This window comes from Syngnathus leptorhynchus, chromosome 14 (assembly GCF_054491065.1).
Source record: "Syngnathus leptorhynchus isolate UIUO chromosome 14, UIUO_Slep, whole genome shotgun sequence".
Lineage (NCBI taxonomy): Eukaryota > Metazoa > Chordata > Actinopteri > Syngnathiformes > Syngnathidae > Syngnathus > Syngnathus leptorhynchus.
In genome coordinates, this window is record NC_141208.1 from 7940921 (window position 1) to 7959640 (window position 18720).

The following is an 18720-nucleotide window of genomic DNA, read 5'->3' on the forward strand; positions in this document are numbered from 1 at the left end:
GAAATATGATATGTTAATCCGATTTAACAAGATCATATTGCTCTCATCATAATTAAATTGATTGCAATGGTAGTTGTTAACCTAAGGATCATTAGTAGATATTTGATTTTATTAAACTAAGATGTCAGATGGGTTCAACAAGTAAATGGAGAATAACTTTCCAAATGACTTTGAGAAGATTTGTGTCCTCTATTCTTGTCTCAAGTAGGGGAAGAAGTGCACGGATGAAATAATATAGTGAAGATGTGGTAGTGGCTCAACTAGGTCAGTGGGAAAACGATTTCCATTCTCAAGTCTGCTACCTTTCAATCATGTAGGAGAGTCTGGATGCTCATACGCAGCCTTTCCTTTCTTTGGAGTCGTGGTCAGGAATATGTTCAAAAGGTTTCTCTTTGGCGGGACCCCAGGGCTTGATGAGACTGATGGTTAAAATTCCCATGGCCACACCAAGTGAATATCAGGAAAAGGGCCTCTGGATTGGCAGACAGGCGAGCCAAAGAGGAAAAGGACCGTCCACATTATGAGCACAAAATTAAAGTCAGCATCTGTGATGGTATGGCTTTGTATTATTGCCCAGGGAATGGCTAATTTGCATATCAGTGAAGGGACCATCAATGCTGAAAGGTGCGTACAGTTTTTGGAGCAACATATGTTCCTATCCAAGCGGGGTAGCATCTCTGTTATTTTCAGCAAGACAAGGCACATTCTAATTGTGGCTTCGTAATGCCGAGTCCTCGAGTGGCCCATCATCAATCCAGACCTGTCTCCCACTGAAAATTATAAAGCACAAAACACTACACGGGAGAGCCCAGACTGTTGAGCAACTTAAGTTTTACACCAAATTCTTACTTAAGTGTTGTTATAAGCAAAGCTGATGCAACACTGTGCTAAACATGATGGATATAAACATAGACAAAAATGTTTTAATTGTTATACGGTGACAAAACTTGCAAGCTTCATTTACATGCAAGAAAATTTACGCTGCCATAATGTATTGTTGTTTACAGAGAAGAATTGATGATCAGCTCATCGTTTGACTCTTTGGAGGTTCTCCTCGACTCTTTCGGACCCGTCAGAGACTGCACCAAAGACAACGGCGGCTGTAGCCGCAATTTCCGCTGCATATCTGATAGAAAACTGGACTCCACTGGATGTGTGGTAAGTCTTTTTTTTTTTTGTCAAGAAAGTAGGACATAAGACAAAATAGGATGTATTGCTGTCAAAATACCAATTTATTTTACCTATTAAAGTTTGATTTTAATACTATATCTGCATAAACTATGTCAATACTGATATGTATGTAATTACAGCATACGTTTATGCAATCACTGTATATAAATGAGAACAAAACATTGCCTTTGGTGATTTAGATGCCTTTTATATTTCCATAAGGAAAGATATCATCACATTTTCAGCAGAACAAATACATTGAACGTCCGGCCGACGTTTTCTTGTAATAAGCTTTTACATTACATGCCATATTAACCTATTTGACTGTATTTGATGTCATTCATTATTGGTACTACTGATGATAAATTTGCACCGTTACTGTCAAGCAAATATGTTCATTTAAATGCTAATGACCTAATGTAACATTGCTCTGAGTGTCTGTGTGTGTGCTCTTCTCTAGTTCATTCCCAGAATTTGACAGAGGCGAATAGAATGCCCCGTCAAATTCTACAAATTGGGAACAAAATACATTCTGTGTAGTATAGTGCAACACAACCTGTGGCTCTTTAAACTGGTGATATAACTGGGGATGCCGGTCAGCAAGGTGCTTGGCCAGATTTGATGTGTTCCCACCATGAGCGATAGTAATTTTATAGCAAGCCTTGCAGACAGGCTTTGCCTGTCAGTTGGCCAAATAAATGATTACCCAAGGCAGAAAAAAATACTCAAGCATTTTCTTGGTAAAGGTACCCACAATATTGGAAGACCTTTTCACTCTTCTACAGCTATGATAACTGTCCAGAGTCTTCAAATCAAAAAAATTATTATAGTTTTAGTAAGTGTGGGGGAAAAAAAAGTCCACACCGGTGATGGCTGTGCCCTGTAGAAATGCACCATCTGAGACTTTTATGGACGCGTGTTTATTTCAGCAAGACAATACTAAATCACATTTTGCACGTGTTACAGCATTCCTATTGAAAAGTGTGTTGCATTATTAAACAAAATCCGATAACAGAGACCTCGCACTGTTGAACATCTAAAGCTGTACATCAAGCAAGAATGGGAAAGAATTCCTCCTACAAAGCTTCAACAACGAGTGTCATCAGTTGCCAAACGTTTATTGAATGTTGTAAAAAGAGACGATGGTGATGCAACACAGTGGTAAATATAACTTGGAATTTTATGGAACATGCTGCCGTCATAAAATTCCAAGTTAATGATTATTTGCCAAAACAATCATGTTTCTCAGTTTGAACATCAAATATCTTGCCTTTGAAGTTTATTTAATTAAATTTAATACAGTAACACTAATTACAAAACACACACACGCAGAGGACGTTTTTATGGGCTGGGGGAATAGGCCTATAAGGCATAAGGTGCAAATATTTTAATCACAACGATTCTGGTAGTCACATTTCCTTTAATACACATATTAAAACCAACAAGCAAATTGGCACAACTTGGCAAATCTGATATTTCAAATATAATAATTTGCAAAGTACTGCATGATGTCATTTGTAATGTGTCAAGTAAACACTGTGTAAGTGCTGGTGAACTAAAATAAATAAATACATTACAAAGTACAAAGCTTTTTATAAGGATAACGTTTAGGTTTCCAATTATCTGTAAGCATGCCCCCCCCCCCCCGAGAAAACAAAACAAGTAATATGTATATTTTTTAAACACTACTTTTATACATGAGTAAAGGGCTTGTTCAGTAAGCTTCATCATACCAAACATCTTAGTAATTTATTAATAAATCTGTTGCACCGTGCATATTACTTTTTGGAATAGGTTTTGCACAATATGAAATAACTTTCCAAAGTTGCACTGGAATATGGCACTGAAAGTTCAGAGAAGCATCATTCCCTTTTTATATTAAGCAATGACAGGGTTGAACTCTCTAGCCACCACTTTGAAGTACTTTAGCTATTCCAACATGCCTCAACATCTAAATGTGAAGTGGAAACTTGCACCCCAATTTACTTTTAGTCAAATAAATATGTAAATTATTTTTCATTATTTCCTCAATATCCACTAACTGTATGCATACTGGACAAATCAAAGTAGCCTAGTCAGAAAAGAGGAGTATTCCCCAAATTCTCTTGAGGACTGGCAGCCCTGTTGTAGACACAAAGGCGGAATTATCTTCCTCCCAGATATCACAAATTTGATATGGGTTATCACAGAGTTTAAACAAATATATAGAAATGTTGAGTGGGGAAAAAAATATTTTTCTGGCAATATCATAACACAGAGATTCATCATGTACAGTATAGTACACACATGCATATTTTAAATATTTGCATTTACTATTGAAATAGTATATTTGTCTTAATAAGTAAATCAAGAACTAAAAGCTTTATAGCCAACCGATGCAGTATAATGGTGACCATAATGAAAGTTTTGAAGCCTTTCATGTCATCACCCTCCATTTCATCTAGTTTTTGATGATGTCATCCCAGCTGAGTTATCCTTTTCCAGAGCTTATCTCCATTTACAGGATCTGCCTGAAAGCCATCCCCAGGTGCAACAGCTGCCACTTTAGGCAGTCAGCCTCCAATTACGCGCAGATTGCATGCACAAATTGAATGAAACCGGCAGCACACGTTTGCCTTTCTACTTTTATAAAAACACTGAATATTTCTAAATTACACATGAATGAAAAGGGGCAGGTGAGACATTTGTCTTCCTTATGTACATGAAATCGTCGTTATATAGCCATTTCCCAATTAATACAATTACAATCTCTATAAACAGCCTTGATTTGTAGTAATTGAAATAGGTTTTGATGATTTCAAGTCGCAACAAACTGAAAATGGAAGGCATTGCATCTACCTTTCCTTCCCTGTTGGGGAAATTTTTTATATTTATAGATATAGATATATAGATATATATGAGCATCAAAATAATGAAATACTTTATGTATATAAAAGCAGAATGATTTCAGGGGCAATTGAGTCATCTCCTTGTCTCAGTCATCGATCTATGCACTTTTTCATTGATCTGCCAATCAGACAACTTGGAAAAGTGTTTCACTTATCCAACTCCTCTTATGGGGATTTGTTGCTGTTTGGCAGTGGCACAGTGCTGATTTCCTTAAGCCCCAAAAGCACTGTTGGAATTTATCTCCATTTAAAAAGAGGATTAAAAGGCATGGTGTTTCAAGAGGCTTTCTGAGTGCAGATTTAAGGTTTCTAACTTACGCTACAGATTATACACTTCATACACTGCCAGCTTTTAAACAATCACATACAATGGTGATTTCTATTCATTATACATACATATAATATATATACTATGTATACAACGGTGACTTGAGAAATGAGTTGAATTTTGTTTTCATGACAATGCTCCTATCTCAAAACACAAATAAAATTAATTGAAATGCAACCAATTCTTTCCAGCCCTCCAAAGTTGATTATCTCACATTTGTTTCCCTAAGGACAGGTTGCACTCAACATAGTATATTATAAAAACAGTATTAACATTTGCCCCCCACATTACTTGCAAAATACAAGCACACAACTGTACTTCACCTAATTTATTGTCCGCCCTTGTTCTTCTATGGTGTCCTTGGCCTGGAATTTGGAACTATTTTGTATTTGTCTCATGCCAGCAGAGAGGAAGAAATTAAAACAAATCTAAAGGATTTTCTTTCACTGCCTCTCTCATAGTGCCCCCCAGGATTGAGTCCTATGAAGGATGGGAGTGGGTGCTATGACCACCACATTGGCATTGATTGCTCTGATGGGTTCAATGGAGGGTGTGAGCAACTGTGTCTCCAGCAACTGGCTCCTCTGGAAGATGATCCCACTCTCTATAACATCCAGATGTTCTGTGGGTAAGTTAATCATTCAACAGTTTAATGCTGATAATTGTAATTGTCACATATACGCACACATCAACATATGGTACATACACTCACACATAGGTGCGCACAAACGGGTGTGTGTTTGTGGGTGTGTACTCACAGGAGGAGCTGCAACAGTCATCATCACCATTATTATTATTGTTATTATTATTATTATGCTAAAACTGTTTTTTTAGCTGTATTGAAGACTACAAGCGAGGGCCAGATGGAAGATCATGCTTGCCATTATCTGATGCCTGCTCAGAGGGGATAGACTGTGGGGAAGCTACAGACATTCCAGCTAACCAAACTGTATTTGGAGACCTATTTTATGGCTACAACAATCACACCAAAGAGAGCACCTCCGGACAAATTCTGAAGGCCACGTTCAGGTAAGGTTTTTGTGAAGAGCACAACCACTACTAGTACTGCTAATAATATTACTACTGCACCTGCGAAAAACGAAATTCCGTGATGTGGAAATGGCATATACATTATTTTGAAATGTAAACACCATTGTGTTGAAAGGTTCTATTCTGTAGGTCGGCGATCAAACGTATTTTTTTTAATTGTTGTATCATATTGTCACATATTGCACAAAAATATACTAGCTTTGAAATCACATAGCAGTTTTCAATTATTGTTCAAGTTACTTTAAAAATTGTAAAAAAAAAAAAAAAAAAAAACTTCTTAATATTTATTACACATGACAAATATTTTGGTAGAGATTTTAGCCAGCATCATTAAAGTTGACAGACATGATTTGCTTTTACGGGCCACATGGAATGACTTGGCGGGCCAGATCTGGCCCCCGGGCCTTGACTTTGAGACCCAAGCTGTAGGGCAGGGGTGTCAAACTAATTTTTGTCACAAGCCGCATCATAGTCATAGTTTACTTTGGAGGGCCAAAACGGTTAAAATATTTAAAATAATGAATGGAAATAAAAAAAATGCTAGCAATAACTCGATGTGATGTGCCGTATCTGCCCCCCGGGCCTTGAGTTTGACACCTATGCTGTAGGGACTGTTAATTAATTCAAGTATAAAAATACAAATAGATGGTACACCTACTGCATTAAATCGGGCTAATCATACTAACATTTGAGAAGAGAAGTCAGTGTACGAATAATTCCAAATACTTTGCCAGAACCCACTTGTCTGCAAGTAATGACACAACAGTCAAAGCGCTAAACCGAATCAGTCTCAAGCACTCTCAAGTTAAAAATTAATTGCTGTTGATTGAGAAAAAAAAAACTGATCTTGTAAGTAATGACCTTGTGGAAATGTTAACAAGTATTTTTTGTACATGTATTAACTTCATTCAGCAGTTATAAAAAAATAGACCAGTAGTTTTTCTCTCACAAAAGTGAATACACTGAAAATCAAAAGACCCCTTCATTACATCTTTGGGGTTGATATTAAGTCACGCAAGGGTATGGTGTTGTCCAACTTTGGATGATATACTATGTTTACTATGAGAGTCATTTTGGGGCAGCTCATTACTATTATCTGCATGATGCAATTACTTACACAGGAGACCAAAAAGTCAGCAAAGTCATTGTCTACCAAAGTCATGGGCTGTTTACACTCTTTACCACAAATCAGAGTTGAAGAAGGAGAGAGTGAGTGAACCCAAGAGTGAGCGAGCCAAAGAAACACAGAGGCAGAAACCTCTAACTGGATATTTATTGATCAAATTGTTCAATTACATAAAGAATAAAATATAGTCTACCAGCACTCTATAAAAACAACAACACTGTGATTCGGGAATGAAGAAGAGCAGCATGAAAGGAAATTACTTCTAAGTTATAAGTAATGTCAAAATATTTAACCTAGCACAGGGGCCGGAGGGCTTATTTCAACCACTTCCCTTCGAAACTGAGAAAAAAACAGTTGGAGCTACAAAACCCTTTAGACAAGTTAGAAGAACACTGCATGTGTTGTTTATTTATCTTTGGAGGGAAAAACACAGTGTGTTGCTTTTATGAAATCAATTAATGACTGCAGGCAACTTGAACAAAAACATTTAGAACTCTAAAAAATATGCATCATTGAAGGATACTTTGAAAAGAAATAAGTCAATGTCTCTTTGGGTCCTTCTCATATTCATGAAATTAAAGCCAAATTTAAATGATTAAATGCAACGAACCAAAAATGTTGTCTACTTCAGTGTTCCTTCATCATTTTATCGTGTGTGGTGTGCAGTCGGCTATCAAATTGAATTAAAAAGGGACTATTTCACTGACTTATATTAAAATATGATTTTGTTTTCTGAAATTTAGCTTACAGCATCACTACATCAGTGCTGTAGATGTCACTTTCATTTTCACATCCAAATATAAACTTTCATCTGTTCGGCGTGAGTGATGTCTCTTAATAATTCATATAGTATGTAGCATTTAATATTGTTTTTTCAGAAACTTTTTATTTCTTGAATGTATCCATGGGTTTCCTACCAGTGGTTGAAACTCTATGATGAGTATTTTACATTTAACATTTTTTTGTCTCTGTCATATTTTTTACTGGATTGCAGGATAATTTGAGTTGTGAATGAGCAGGACATACTTGTTCGAGATATACACAGTGCACTCTGAGGCGGACACAATTCTGCCAACGGCCCGCTGGAAGCAAATTTTTCCTCTTTTTCTTCTACATTTACATTTATGGTGATACTGCCCTGCGAGCACTCTGACCAGCACAAAACCACTGTCCTAGCAACATCTCATTTGTATCGTATTTTTTTTATAGTGAATGTACATGTTGCATTCTGACATCTTTACAGCCTAAGCTACTGTTCTAAAGCTCTTTTCAAACTGTCCAAAATGACTCATTTATTTTCCATTCAACTCAATCGCAATGAAAGGGAGTATATATGAAAGAGTCGTACTGTACATGTTAGAAGGGCAAACAACGGTGAGACACTGATGCGCTGATCATCTAACACCAGGCTTTGCTCAATCAATAGATGGACTAATTACTCCTCCTGGACAAACTCTTTGTATATTTCCATGTCCATTTGTTCTTTTACAACCAAGCAAACCTGCATCAACCACAACTACATGTCTAATTGACGAAAACCCCGATAGGGACACCATGGTCTAAAGCGACATGTATAACTCCAGCAATGAGTAAAACTGATGTTAACTTTTGATAAGAAATACAAAATATTATACTGACACGTATTTTGTTTTTCAGTTTCCACTCAGACAACAAGTCTGCGGTCACACACTTGCTATTTAATTCACACCATTCAGTAACTCTGCATTCACTAGCCTACTTAAATTCTCATCAGGCAGTGAGCGATTGTGAGAAAGAGAGAGAGAGAGAGAGAGAGAGAGAGAGAGAGAGAGAAAGCGAGACAGACTGACTGACTAAGGGTTGAAAAAGTAAAGTTGATATCAAGTATCTAAATCTCAAATGCACTGATCTTATTTGAAAGTGCTTGAGGATGGCACGTTAAAACATACTTTGAAGACTGCCAAATGCTTCTTTTGTGATGAAAGAGGAAGGCAGACTTATTGAGAGGAATTCTAATGGAAGGGCTAATTTATAAGACATGACAGTGAATGAATTAAATCCACCCAGGACTCATTGTGCTAAAAATGAACTGGAGCAGCTGAATTTTTAAAAGTGACATTATTACATATTGTTTATCCAAAATACAACAGAATACAACTTTATTTATATAGTAGCACATTTAACAACAGCTGCAGCAGTAACAAGTCAAGTCAAGTCAAGATTATTTGTATAGCCCTAAATCTCAAGCAGTCTCAAAGGGCTTCACATAGACAATCAATTGACAATAATTCTCAAAGCATCCCCTGATCTTAGGCTCCCAAAAGGGCAAGGAAAAACTCAAAAAAACCCTACAAGGGGAAAAATGAGAAACCTTGAGAAGGGACCACAGATGGAAGGATCCCCCTTTCAGGATCACCAGGCTGCAATGGATGCAAAGAGGGCACATAAAATACATCATATGGAAACCAAAAAGTGGATGCCCAGGCCAAAGCCAAGAGCTGTCGGAGGTGCCTTCGATTGTCCTGGCAGTGTCCTCCAGGAGGGTATTCCACTGCAGTTCCCTCATGGTGAATTGGTCCACGAGAATCTAGATAGCCATCGTCAGCATGGGTGACACCTAACCACCTCCCCAGCCGGGGAGGGGTGGGGGAGTGGGGTCGGGGAGAGGTTAAAGGCCACATCATAGAAATACGTCTTTAAACGTGTCTTAAATGTTTCTACTGAGGTAGCAGTTCTAATATCCATTGGCAGGGCATTCCAGAGCTCTGGAGCCCAAATGGAAAATACTCTAGCCCCTGCAGACATTTTCTTGGCCCTCTGTGTCACTAAAAAACTAGCGTTTTGCGAACGAAGGTTACGAGACGGAACATAAGGAACAACTAAGTCGACGAGATATGAAGGCGCTAAGCCATGCAATGATTTATAGGTTAACAAAAGAACTTTGAAGTCACATCTTAAATGGACCGGGAGCCAATGTAAATTGGCTAATATTGGGGTAATGTGATCAAATTGCAATGTAACAAAGTGCTTCACATATAGCGATGGGACAAAGACAATGTACATTAAAACACAAATTAATGTACAGTAGCAGAACAATAACAGTCAGAAGCCAGTCAAAAGCCAAAGAAAAAATGGGGCTCGTGGGTATATCCATCCAGTCATATTTAATTTTCATTTAGGCTGGGAATATGCAAAATTGTTTTCGAAAACCTTATAGTAGATTGTAGGCTATTCATAAGAACATAATGACAGTGCAGTTTCCAGCAAAGGTGCATACCATTTCATTATTGTAAATTGTTCATGAGAATTGTGTCCACAGATTATATCATAACATATTAAATAATAATAATAATAATAATAATAATAACTTGCCGTTTCATAAGTATGCAAAAAACAGAAGTTGTATGTCCTGCCTTGGTCTTCAATTCAGGCCAATGGTTACAAATATTTAACAGCATTGTGTCCTTATTGAAATGAGCTGTTAGCCCTTGAGATAAATTGTTTAAGAAATTTGACAGATGGAAGGATAGGAAGAAAACCTCTCTGTGATGTTTGCTGGCATCTTTTCAAAGGCCAATCCCCCTGTGTTCTGGAGTTGCACAAAACATCTGTCTCCATCATTCAATGATGATCAAACGATGATATCTATATTTTACATTATGCTATAACTCTTTTAAAAGTAGTGGAGTCATGGATCTACGTTTTCATGTCACCTTGTTGCAATGAAAAAGCATTGAACCAATCACTTTTCAATTCATGTATGCGAGGCAATATTGCACAAGTCCACATTTTTGTTCATGTAAACAGTATTGTCAAGTAAAGTAAATTTTAACTTTCACGCAAATGGCTTTTGGAGCAACAATGGATTTTCCGTGTCCCCTACCAAGTGTTTCCATTCGACTGTCAAGAGCAACAAGAAAATGAAAGTGAAAAAAAAAAAAAAAAACACCAAGTGGTGTGAGCATGTGCCTTTTGGTACAGCAAACACATATCGGGGCAATTTGGCCCATCAGGAAGTCAAATCTATGATTCAAGTGGAGCAGTGTGCTTTTCATTATGGCCATAGAATTCTGGACCAGCTCTATAATGTACACTGACCAGCTCTACATTGCTCTATAGGTCTCTCGGAGGTCGCATGAGAGTTTGCACAATCACTCGATGTGTTTTGTGTACTCTAAGAAGGCGTTGAGCAGTGTCCCTTGGCCTTTGCTGTTTTGCCTTCATGAGTTATGTATCTGAGTCTGACCCGAGATAAAGGCTATTCTATCCCTGTCTCCTAGTCATTTCACAAATGATTTCCATAGCAACCAATAAAAATGAAATACACCATAATGTGACCCCAGCATGAAATTGAGTAGGTGGGGTACACCCTAAAATGGTCACACGCAACCTTTCACACTCACAATAACACCTAAGGACAATTTTGACTGGTCAATTAAAGAACAGTAGCACGATATAATCCACAGGACCAAATGACCTCATTCCACGATGGCTGTCAATGGCCACATTTAATTTGGATCCCTACACTCTTGCTTGGATATCTGCCACTGTAATCACTACTGCTTCTTGTTCTGGGATATTTCTGTGGGGTTTTTTTTTGTTGCTCTGCCAGCCATTGGGCATTGATTTTGTGTCACAGTTTCTTCTTCCAGTTGCTCTTCTAGCATTGCTGTCTCAGTTGTAGATGGGTCTGTTTTGGTCTAGCCACTGAGAGTGGACCTTAACTCGGTTGCTGGGGCACATTGGGTTTATTCTCCTGGTCTCTACATCTTTCATGTACCTCTTCAGGCGAGTTGCCAAAGCTGTGAATATTTGCTTAGCAGTCTTAAGTGCCTCACTTGTGGGCATCTTGTATTTTTTGGGAAGTTCTTTTAGAAGCTTCACACATTTGATTTGCTCTGTTAGGAGCTTATCTTCTGTCTGGGTTGCCCTTATTTTTGCCTCTAGCCTTCTCTTCCATGGAGGTGGCCCATGCTCCTTCTGGTTCTCATCGCCAAGCGTGTCTAAGATAACTGATACTGTTGCATAGATCAGCTGATTGGTCTCTGACATCATTCAGTAATGATTCCGATGGCAATTCTTTCTTTAGCCTTGGCAAAGAGGAGGTAGTTGAGTCCCCCCAAGGGACTTAATGACCTTCTCTCTGAGGTCAATCGCTCTTGTATTGAGCTGTTCTGCTTTGTGCCTCATCCATCTCCAACTGGGATAGCAACTTCCTATTGCTGATGTTCAAACACTGAGTCTGTAGTTGTTAATTGTTCAATATGGATGTGGGGTACTGAAGAGTCCATGCCTCCCACATTCTGTGAAAGTATTCTCTCTCTCACTGGGGTTACTACAGTAGTTGCACTCCATTCGTACTAAGCTTGTTTTGCACCCTGCTCCATAAATGCCTCACTCCAGCAGGAACATGGCTTAATTTGTGCTACACAGCCGCGAGCTTGCGTGACAGCACTATCATCACTACCAGCTGTTTCCACATCAGGATACATTGTGGCTGGTCACAATTTCACAAAAGGACCCACAGGAGGAAAAAAAAATCTCACCTTCACATTGATGCCAAGCAACCTCTACAAAGCCTATCAGCCATTCTGAGGCTGACTGAGCACTGCAGCGCAAACAATTTGCTGTCAATGTAAACTATATTCATTTAGTGTCCCTTCAAAAGACCCGCCTCCCTGAACAAAACAAGTGAAATATGTACTGCTGTGTGGACATTTCATTGACCGAATAAGCACCTTCATCTTTTGTTCAGAATCATCTTTTTAACATAGGTAACTGACAAATTCCTCTGTTCATATTTGTCCCATTACATTTCCTCAGATATCCTCTTTGGTGCTAATTTGTTATTTAATTTAATGGCTCAGTATTACTGGGGTTTTTTTTTTTTCCAATGTTATTATTCTATGCCTTGGTCTTTCCCACTCATATTGTAATGCGGTATATAGTATGCTCTAAAAATGACGTCTCCCCCTCTCCCTTTCCAGACAGAAAAATTTTGCTCGAGGTATTGAGCAGCAGCTTCCAGATGGCATGGTGGTAGCATCTGTACCAACAGAAGTTCAGTGTCACGAGGAACTTTTAGACCCTGTGCCCGACCCAGAATACCTCACAGGTAAGAATTTTCTTACTAAGCAAGACATTATATGTGGTCATTTATAGAAGAAGGTAAATCTGTTATAATTGTCTCACAATTAGATATTTCCTTTACCCTCTTGATTTCTTAATTACTAAATACTTATATACTTACATACCATATGTTTTCCTTTTGTCTTCATCCCTCCAAAGAAGAGTAAGGGAAAGAAGCGAGAGTAAAGTTTAGGGTTAAGAGGAAGCAATGGGATTGGGCCCAAGTCTACCTAGCTGCTCAACTCTCCATGTTCTCTGTGTATTGTAGCCTAAGCGAAACAAAGACAAGTACAAGGACAAGCCTACAGACAGAAAAATAAAACATAAATCATGACTGTGTACAATATTTTGGACATTTGCCTTTGGAGGTGCCACTGTCTAACAAGATATTGTACAAGAAATAGTTATCATCACTTTTGATTTGGTACTCTTGACCTCAAGATGACCTCAGTGTATTGAAAGCTGGAAAGCTGCAGAGTACATTATGAGTTTATCTCATGGTATAATGTCCAATCCAATAACCAGCCCCAAGCTACTCTAAGTCCCTCAGCCCACCCATCAGAACATGAAGCTAAACAATATTGCCATTTAAATTGGCAGTTTTGTTTCGAGGAAGAAAAGAGCCAGAAAATATCACACCAATATCTTAAACCTACTCTATGCTTCAGTAACAGTTGCCTTTATTAGACTACCATGGAGAAATGTCAACTATGTAGTAGGATATATCTTGTCGATCGCCAAATTAAATGCCAAAGAAACAAACATGCAACGGTCTGCCCTAACCATGCAATTCTGATAAGTAATTAAAGTAAAAATTAAAATTACAGTAAAAAATATTTTAGAAAAGTTGCGGAAAAAGAAGGCACTAGCCCCAAGCTCTTTTATAGTCTGGTTTCTAAATAAGCGACATGCTTTTCCACCACCTTGTCAGAAATGATCCAAGTATCACATAAATGTCTCATGAAAGCTGACAAGCGTTCACTCTATGAATGCGCCCAGTGGAGCCTCCGGCATAACACATGTATTAGTTGAGTTCATAGCCTGGCCATTTTAACACAACATATTGTAAGACAATTGTTTCATATGACAATCATGATTAGTAAGTGACAGTGTTAATATTTGCAAAGAAACTTTCCTGTATGTACTTTATATATACCTATGCCAGAAAGCAATAGTTTCCTAGGATTGAGTAGTGATAAGAAATCAATCTTCTGTTTATAGTTATCAGGAGTTTGATAGTTCATATTGAAATCAGCCGAATTAATGGATTTAACACCTTTATTCATCAAAGTCTAATCAAATAATGGTCACAGATGACAGTGGGATGAGATTGGATTGGGTCACATAATTAAATTAGTTTTTCTATTATTTTTTTTTATTTAATATTGATTATATTTTAATTGCTGTAATGTGCACTTTGAGATTTGCCCTTAAATGTAAAGTTCAATATATATAAGTAGGGAATAAGTAACAGTTTAGAAATATTAACTTTCATAGAAATAGTAGTCAGCCAGATTGTTAAAAAAGTAATATGCTATTTGAACAAACTTTTAAATAGGTGATGCCTATCGCATCTATTTTATTCAAATGAAATGGAAAATCAGCCACAAATACCATGCAAAAGGATAAAAGCCTTCAATTGTTAGATGTTACATCCCAAGCATATCGTACTGAGACAGTCAATGTAACATAGTTACAGTCTACAGTTTTATTCCACTCACTGCTCCCTGTCAACCAAAATGAACTGATGGGATTTAAGTGTGCAATACCAGTTACAACGGATCCAAATCAATGTTCTTTGGTCAAACAAAAAAAAAAAAGACACCCGATGGGCTCTATTTTTGTAGACAGTGCACATGTGCTCAATGCAAAAACTGGCACATATTGATTTTTGCCCGAGGGCAAGTCGACTTTACAGTGTATGGGAATTTGGTAGACGGCGCAGCACCAAACTGGGCATTCCATTGGACCAAGTGTGTTTTCATTCACACGCCCCCGGCACATCTCACGAACTGGTGACTGAAGACTTTAGAATTTGATCGCGGTGCAGGTAGACCAAATCTTCTGGAATATGATAACAGTGTGGATCAAACCTTCTGAAGGAGTGTCAACATCAATTCAGTGATTGCGTTTGTTTTCTCATCATCTTTATAATGTTTTTTTCAAAACAATCCACTGGGTAACAGCTCGGAGATGCAGGGAATGTGTCACATGTACATGAACAATCGGAGTGAGAGGCAGTCTCCAACTTCCCACTTCACAGCGAGGCTCTGCCCATTGAAGTGTGCTTGCATTTCCTTGAATATTTTTATCGCAAGTGTCGATATCCTGCATGTACTCCAGAAAGTATGTTGCTTCTTCTGCCATGTCAAAGACATGTGCCTCTCCTGGGCTCACTTTACAGAGAATAATAGGAGCCTCTTCCATTGGCCAGAAATAAGGTCAGCTGTGTTCACTCCCACAATGGCGCAAATGCCCCTCTAAAACTGTGGCCAGTCTTCGAAAATACTAAATGAAAGAAAATTTAGGCCAGGCAAGAAGGATGGTATGACACTGAAGCAATCGGAAAGGCTGGATAAAATACACAATTTGTCTCGTCCCCTTTGGGGACTAGTTCATTTAAGAGCCACCGAAAGTCAGAAGAAAAAGCAAAACCCATGCACAAAGGAATCATTTGATACTAATTGACTTGATGTTTGCTGTTTTTGTTTAGCATACAAACATCATACATAAAAAGGTGCTGTAGATGCATCGTCAACCTGTTCTGTGAAACATTAATAGCATAAACGCATTTCGCAGATGTCCCTGACATTTATTGCTTTATCTTTCTACCTTTATTGAGCCAAGGAACTCATTTTATATTCGATTTAGTTTATAAACATTGTCTATGACATATGAGATAACCATGAGATATCTCTCAGGCAGTTGCCTTTCCGTACCTGACCTTACCTCATATTAACTTACCTTACACCTGTCATCTTGTCCACCTGCCTCCCACAGTAGTTTCAAACTCCAGCAAGCTTGCGACAATCTGCTTTCCGGCTGTCTGTCAAGCAATATCACTTTGCTCGCAGTTAATTGCATGATACATGTTATTGCCCATCGAGCGCAGAGGCTGTGTCAAAAAGTGTAACATCTATTTAGTCACATTAAAAGCATGCCACACCTCAATCCCATGTTGATTTAGCCAGGGTCGGTTGCTCTGGTCAGTATATTTGTCACAATGTCAGCAGTCCTTGTTCCAGCTCTCCCTGGTCACCACAGGGGTGAAATCATTCATCTTCCTATTCATCTCCAGGCTTTAAAGTCATTCATCGTGAGGCCACAGACCTCCATCAATTATTCCACAGGGGGATAAAAAGAGTGAGGATAGGGAAGCTTTTGAAAGGCAAATACATCTTGATTTAATTGGAAAGCAAGCATGCTCTGGGCTGCTAAGCAGATTTCCCTTAAGATGGCGCTTGAGCAATAACTGATCGGTATAGAAAAGATAGACAAAGAAAAAGCATACAAAAAGGAAACAATAGCAAATAGAAGAATGGCAAAAATTACAATTAAAATTTTGAGCACCACATACACAGGCAGCACAGAACAAAAGCCTTAAAGAGCAGCTCAAAAATGAATACGGAGAGACTTGTCTCCAGAGCAGTGATAAACAGACCATCGGCTGGGATATTTTTACAGCAAAAGAAAAGTGATGCCAGAAGCAGGTTACAGGATCTCATGCCATTTGCTTGTCTGTGAGCAACAATATCATTTCACTGCCACTACTATCTGTAAAACATACATCACATACTAAATACATTCAGTGTAAAATAGAGCAAAGAATGCCAAAGGTGAAATATTTGTCCCTGACAGAAACCACAGCTCTCTCGCCGATCCCCTGTCATTTCTTATCAGAGCTGAGGATGATGCTTATAGCTTAGGAAAAAAAAAGGCTGACACAAGCCCTTTTGTGCTGAAAGAAAGTGTGTTCAAACAGACAGGGATGGACATTTTTATCGTAAGCCAAACTATGTATGTATTTGATGTAGTATAAGGTAAAAAATATGGGACAACTACATTTTGAATGAACACACTATAATTATGGAAATTCACGTCATGGGTCAATTGGGTGCAAATAACCAGATTTAAAGAAAAAAAAAAATACCAAGAGAAAGAAAATGCCACCCATGCGCACAGTTCGACTGTGCTTTGCGCTAGACTTGCACTGAGCATGAAATTGTAAGTTTAATTTTTTCAATAAATAATCACAGTAAGAAAAGATCAATTTACTTTGAAGATGCATCGCTTCATAGTCAAATAATTGTAGCCCTCTATTTTGTGGCAAAATTACATACACTGTCAAGGTATCAAATCCGCGTCATCAGCGTGCACCACTCCACTATGAGCAATCACATTTAGTGAGTGAATATACAGCCTGCTCCCTTTTTTTTTAATGCAGAATTTAGTTATGTGAAGATGAAAGCAACTGGATGCAGTTAATGGGAGTTTGAACATCTATGGGATGACATAATAGTAATGTCAAGGTTACATGACTGAAGCAAGAGAGTAGCTTTGATCAAACATCTGACATACTATGGAAATTAGCAATTCTAACAAGGACTGCATTTGTAGGTGCACCGTCAGTGGTGATCTGTCACAACAGAAAATGAGAGCAAAGTGTCGTGTGACATGTCTCATCTTATTTCCAGAGATCTGTATACCCCTACACTAAGTAGTAATGGTATACATATTTTAATTTCTCGTGTATGACAGATGTACCAAAACAACTCAAACTTCTTTTTCTGGGATTCAGCATAGGGTCCAAAAGTTCTTTTTCTGTAATGTATTAAATTGAAATTGGGGGAAGAGTTTTTGAACTCTCTCCACCCTCCGCTGCGTAACGTCCTGGCCTTTTGGGCCACGTTGGCTGCCTTGTACTTCTCTTGCGCTATATTCTGACTGTCTGCTGTATGCACACTTGCTCCATTTTTGCTCCTCTTGTTTATTTATTTATTATTTATTCATCGTGCTTATTTATTCATTGTATGTGCCTTCTTGTTTTTACTTTTTGTGTTGTTACTTGAATGTTTTGTTTGTTCGTGATGTAATATGTCTTGTCACCGTGGGACAGTTGGAAATGGAATTTCGATCTCTTTGTGTGTCTTGGCGTGTGAAGAAATAGACAATAAAGCAGACTTTGACTTATTTGGCATTCGCTGTATGCTTCGAACTTCCAATTGCCCCAGGTATCCTCTGTTGATTAATAAAACAACTTGGTCCACATTGCAGTTTAGATTAATGAATACTATTGCAATCGGTGTGTTTCAATATGTAGCCCCTTGATTAAAATCAAATTGATCAGAGTCTACTCAGGAGGTCAACCTGCATATTTATTGTTCTTTTCGTAATTACAATATGCAGGATTGTCTTAATCAAGGTCGTGATCAGCAACATGATACTAGATTCTTCTGATCTTATCATATTGAATCTGGCTTCCCTCGGGTTTTGCACATTGCTTCTTTGCACGCTCCCGATGGTATGAGCCTTCACATGTGTCAGCACAGAGATGGCACATAATCTATATTTCATAAGGCCTATGTATAATTGGTCACACTATGGGAAGGTCATTGTCATAAAGGTCCCCTGAGTTTTCTTCAAATGTTTTCAAGACACAATCCACTTAAAATTGTGCATCATTCAATTATATTTTCTATAAAGGAGTAGTAGTTAGCACCTGGGCTAAAACACTTTTCAATTTCGTGCTTGCTCTAATGCTCCCATGCGGGCATGCTGGGCAGTAAGTGGAGGACACCCTGAACAAGTTGCCAGCAAATCGCAGGGTACACATGGAAAAAATCCATTCACACTTATTTCCACACCTATGGACAATTTGGAGCGGTCAATTGGCAGGTTTTTTGGACTGTGGGAGGAAAAGGGAGGAATATGCTCATACCTGCTACTGCGTGTGGTTGAGATTTCTGAACATGCATAATTTGTTTGAAATGTATGCAGTCCTCTTCATTATCTAAAATCCTCTTGTGCTGTTTGCTGTGTAAATAAGTTGT

General features: G+C 38.2%; 1 protein-coding gene across 1 annotated transcript in view; it reads left to right on the forward strand.

Annotated features, from left to right (window-relative positions):
- astn1 (astrotactin 1) overlaps positions 1 to 18720 on the forward strand; it is a 130444-nt gene that overhangs the window by 53206 nt on the left and 58518 nt on the right. The window contains exons 12-15 of the mRNA XM_085930295.1: positions 1008 to 1158; positions 4848 to 5014; positions 5221 to 5415; positions 12529 to 12656. Of these exons, the coding sequence (XP_085786421.1) occupies positions 1008 to 1158; positions 4848 to 5014; positions 5221 to 5415; positions 12529 to 12656 (641 nt within the window). The remainder of the gene's footprint in view (positions 1 to 1007; positions 1159 to 4847; positions 5015 to 5220; positions 5416 to 12528; positions 12657 to 18720) is intronic.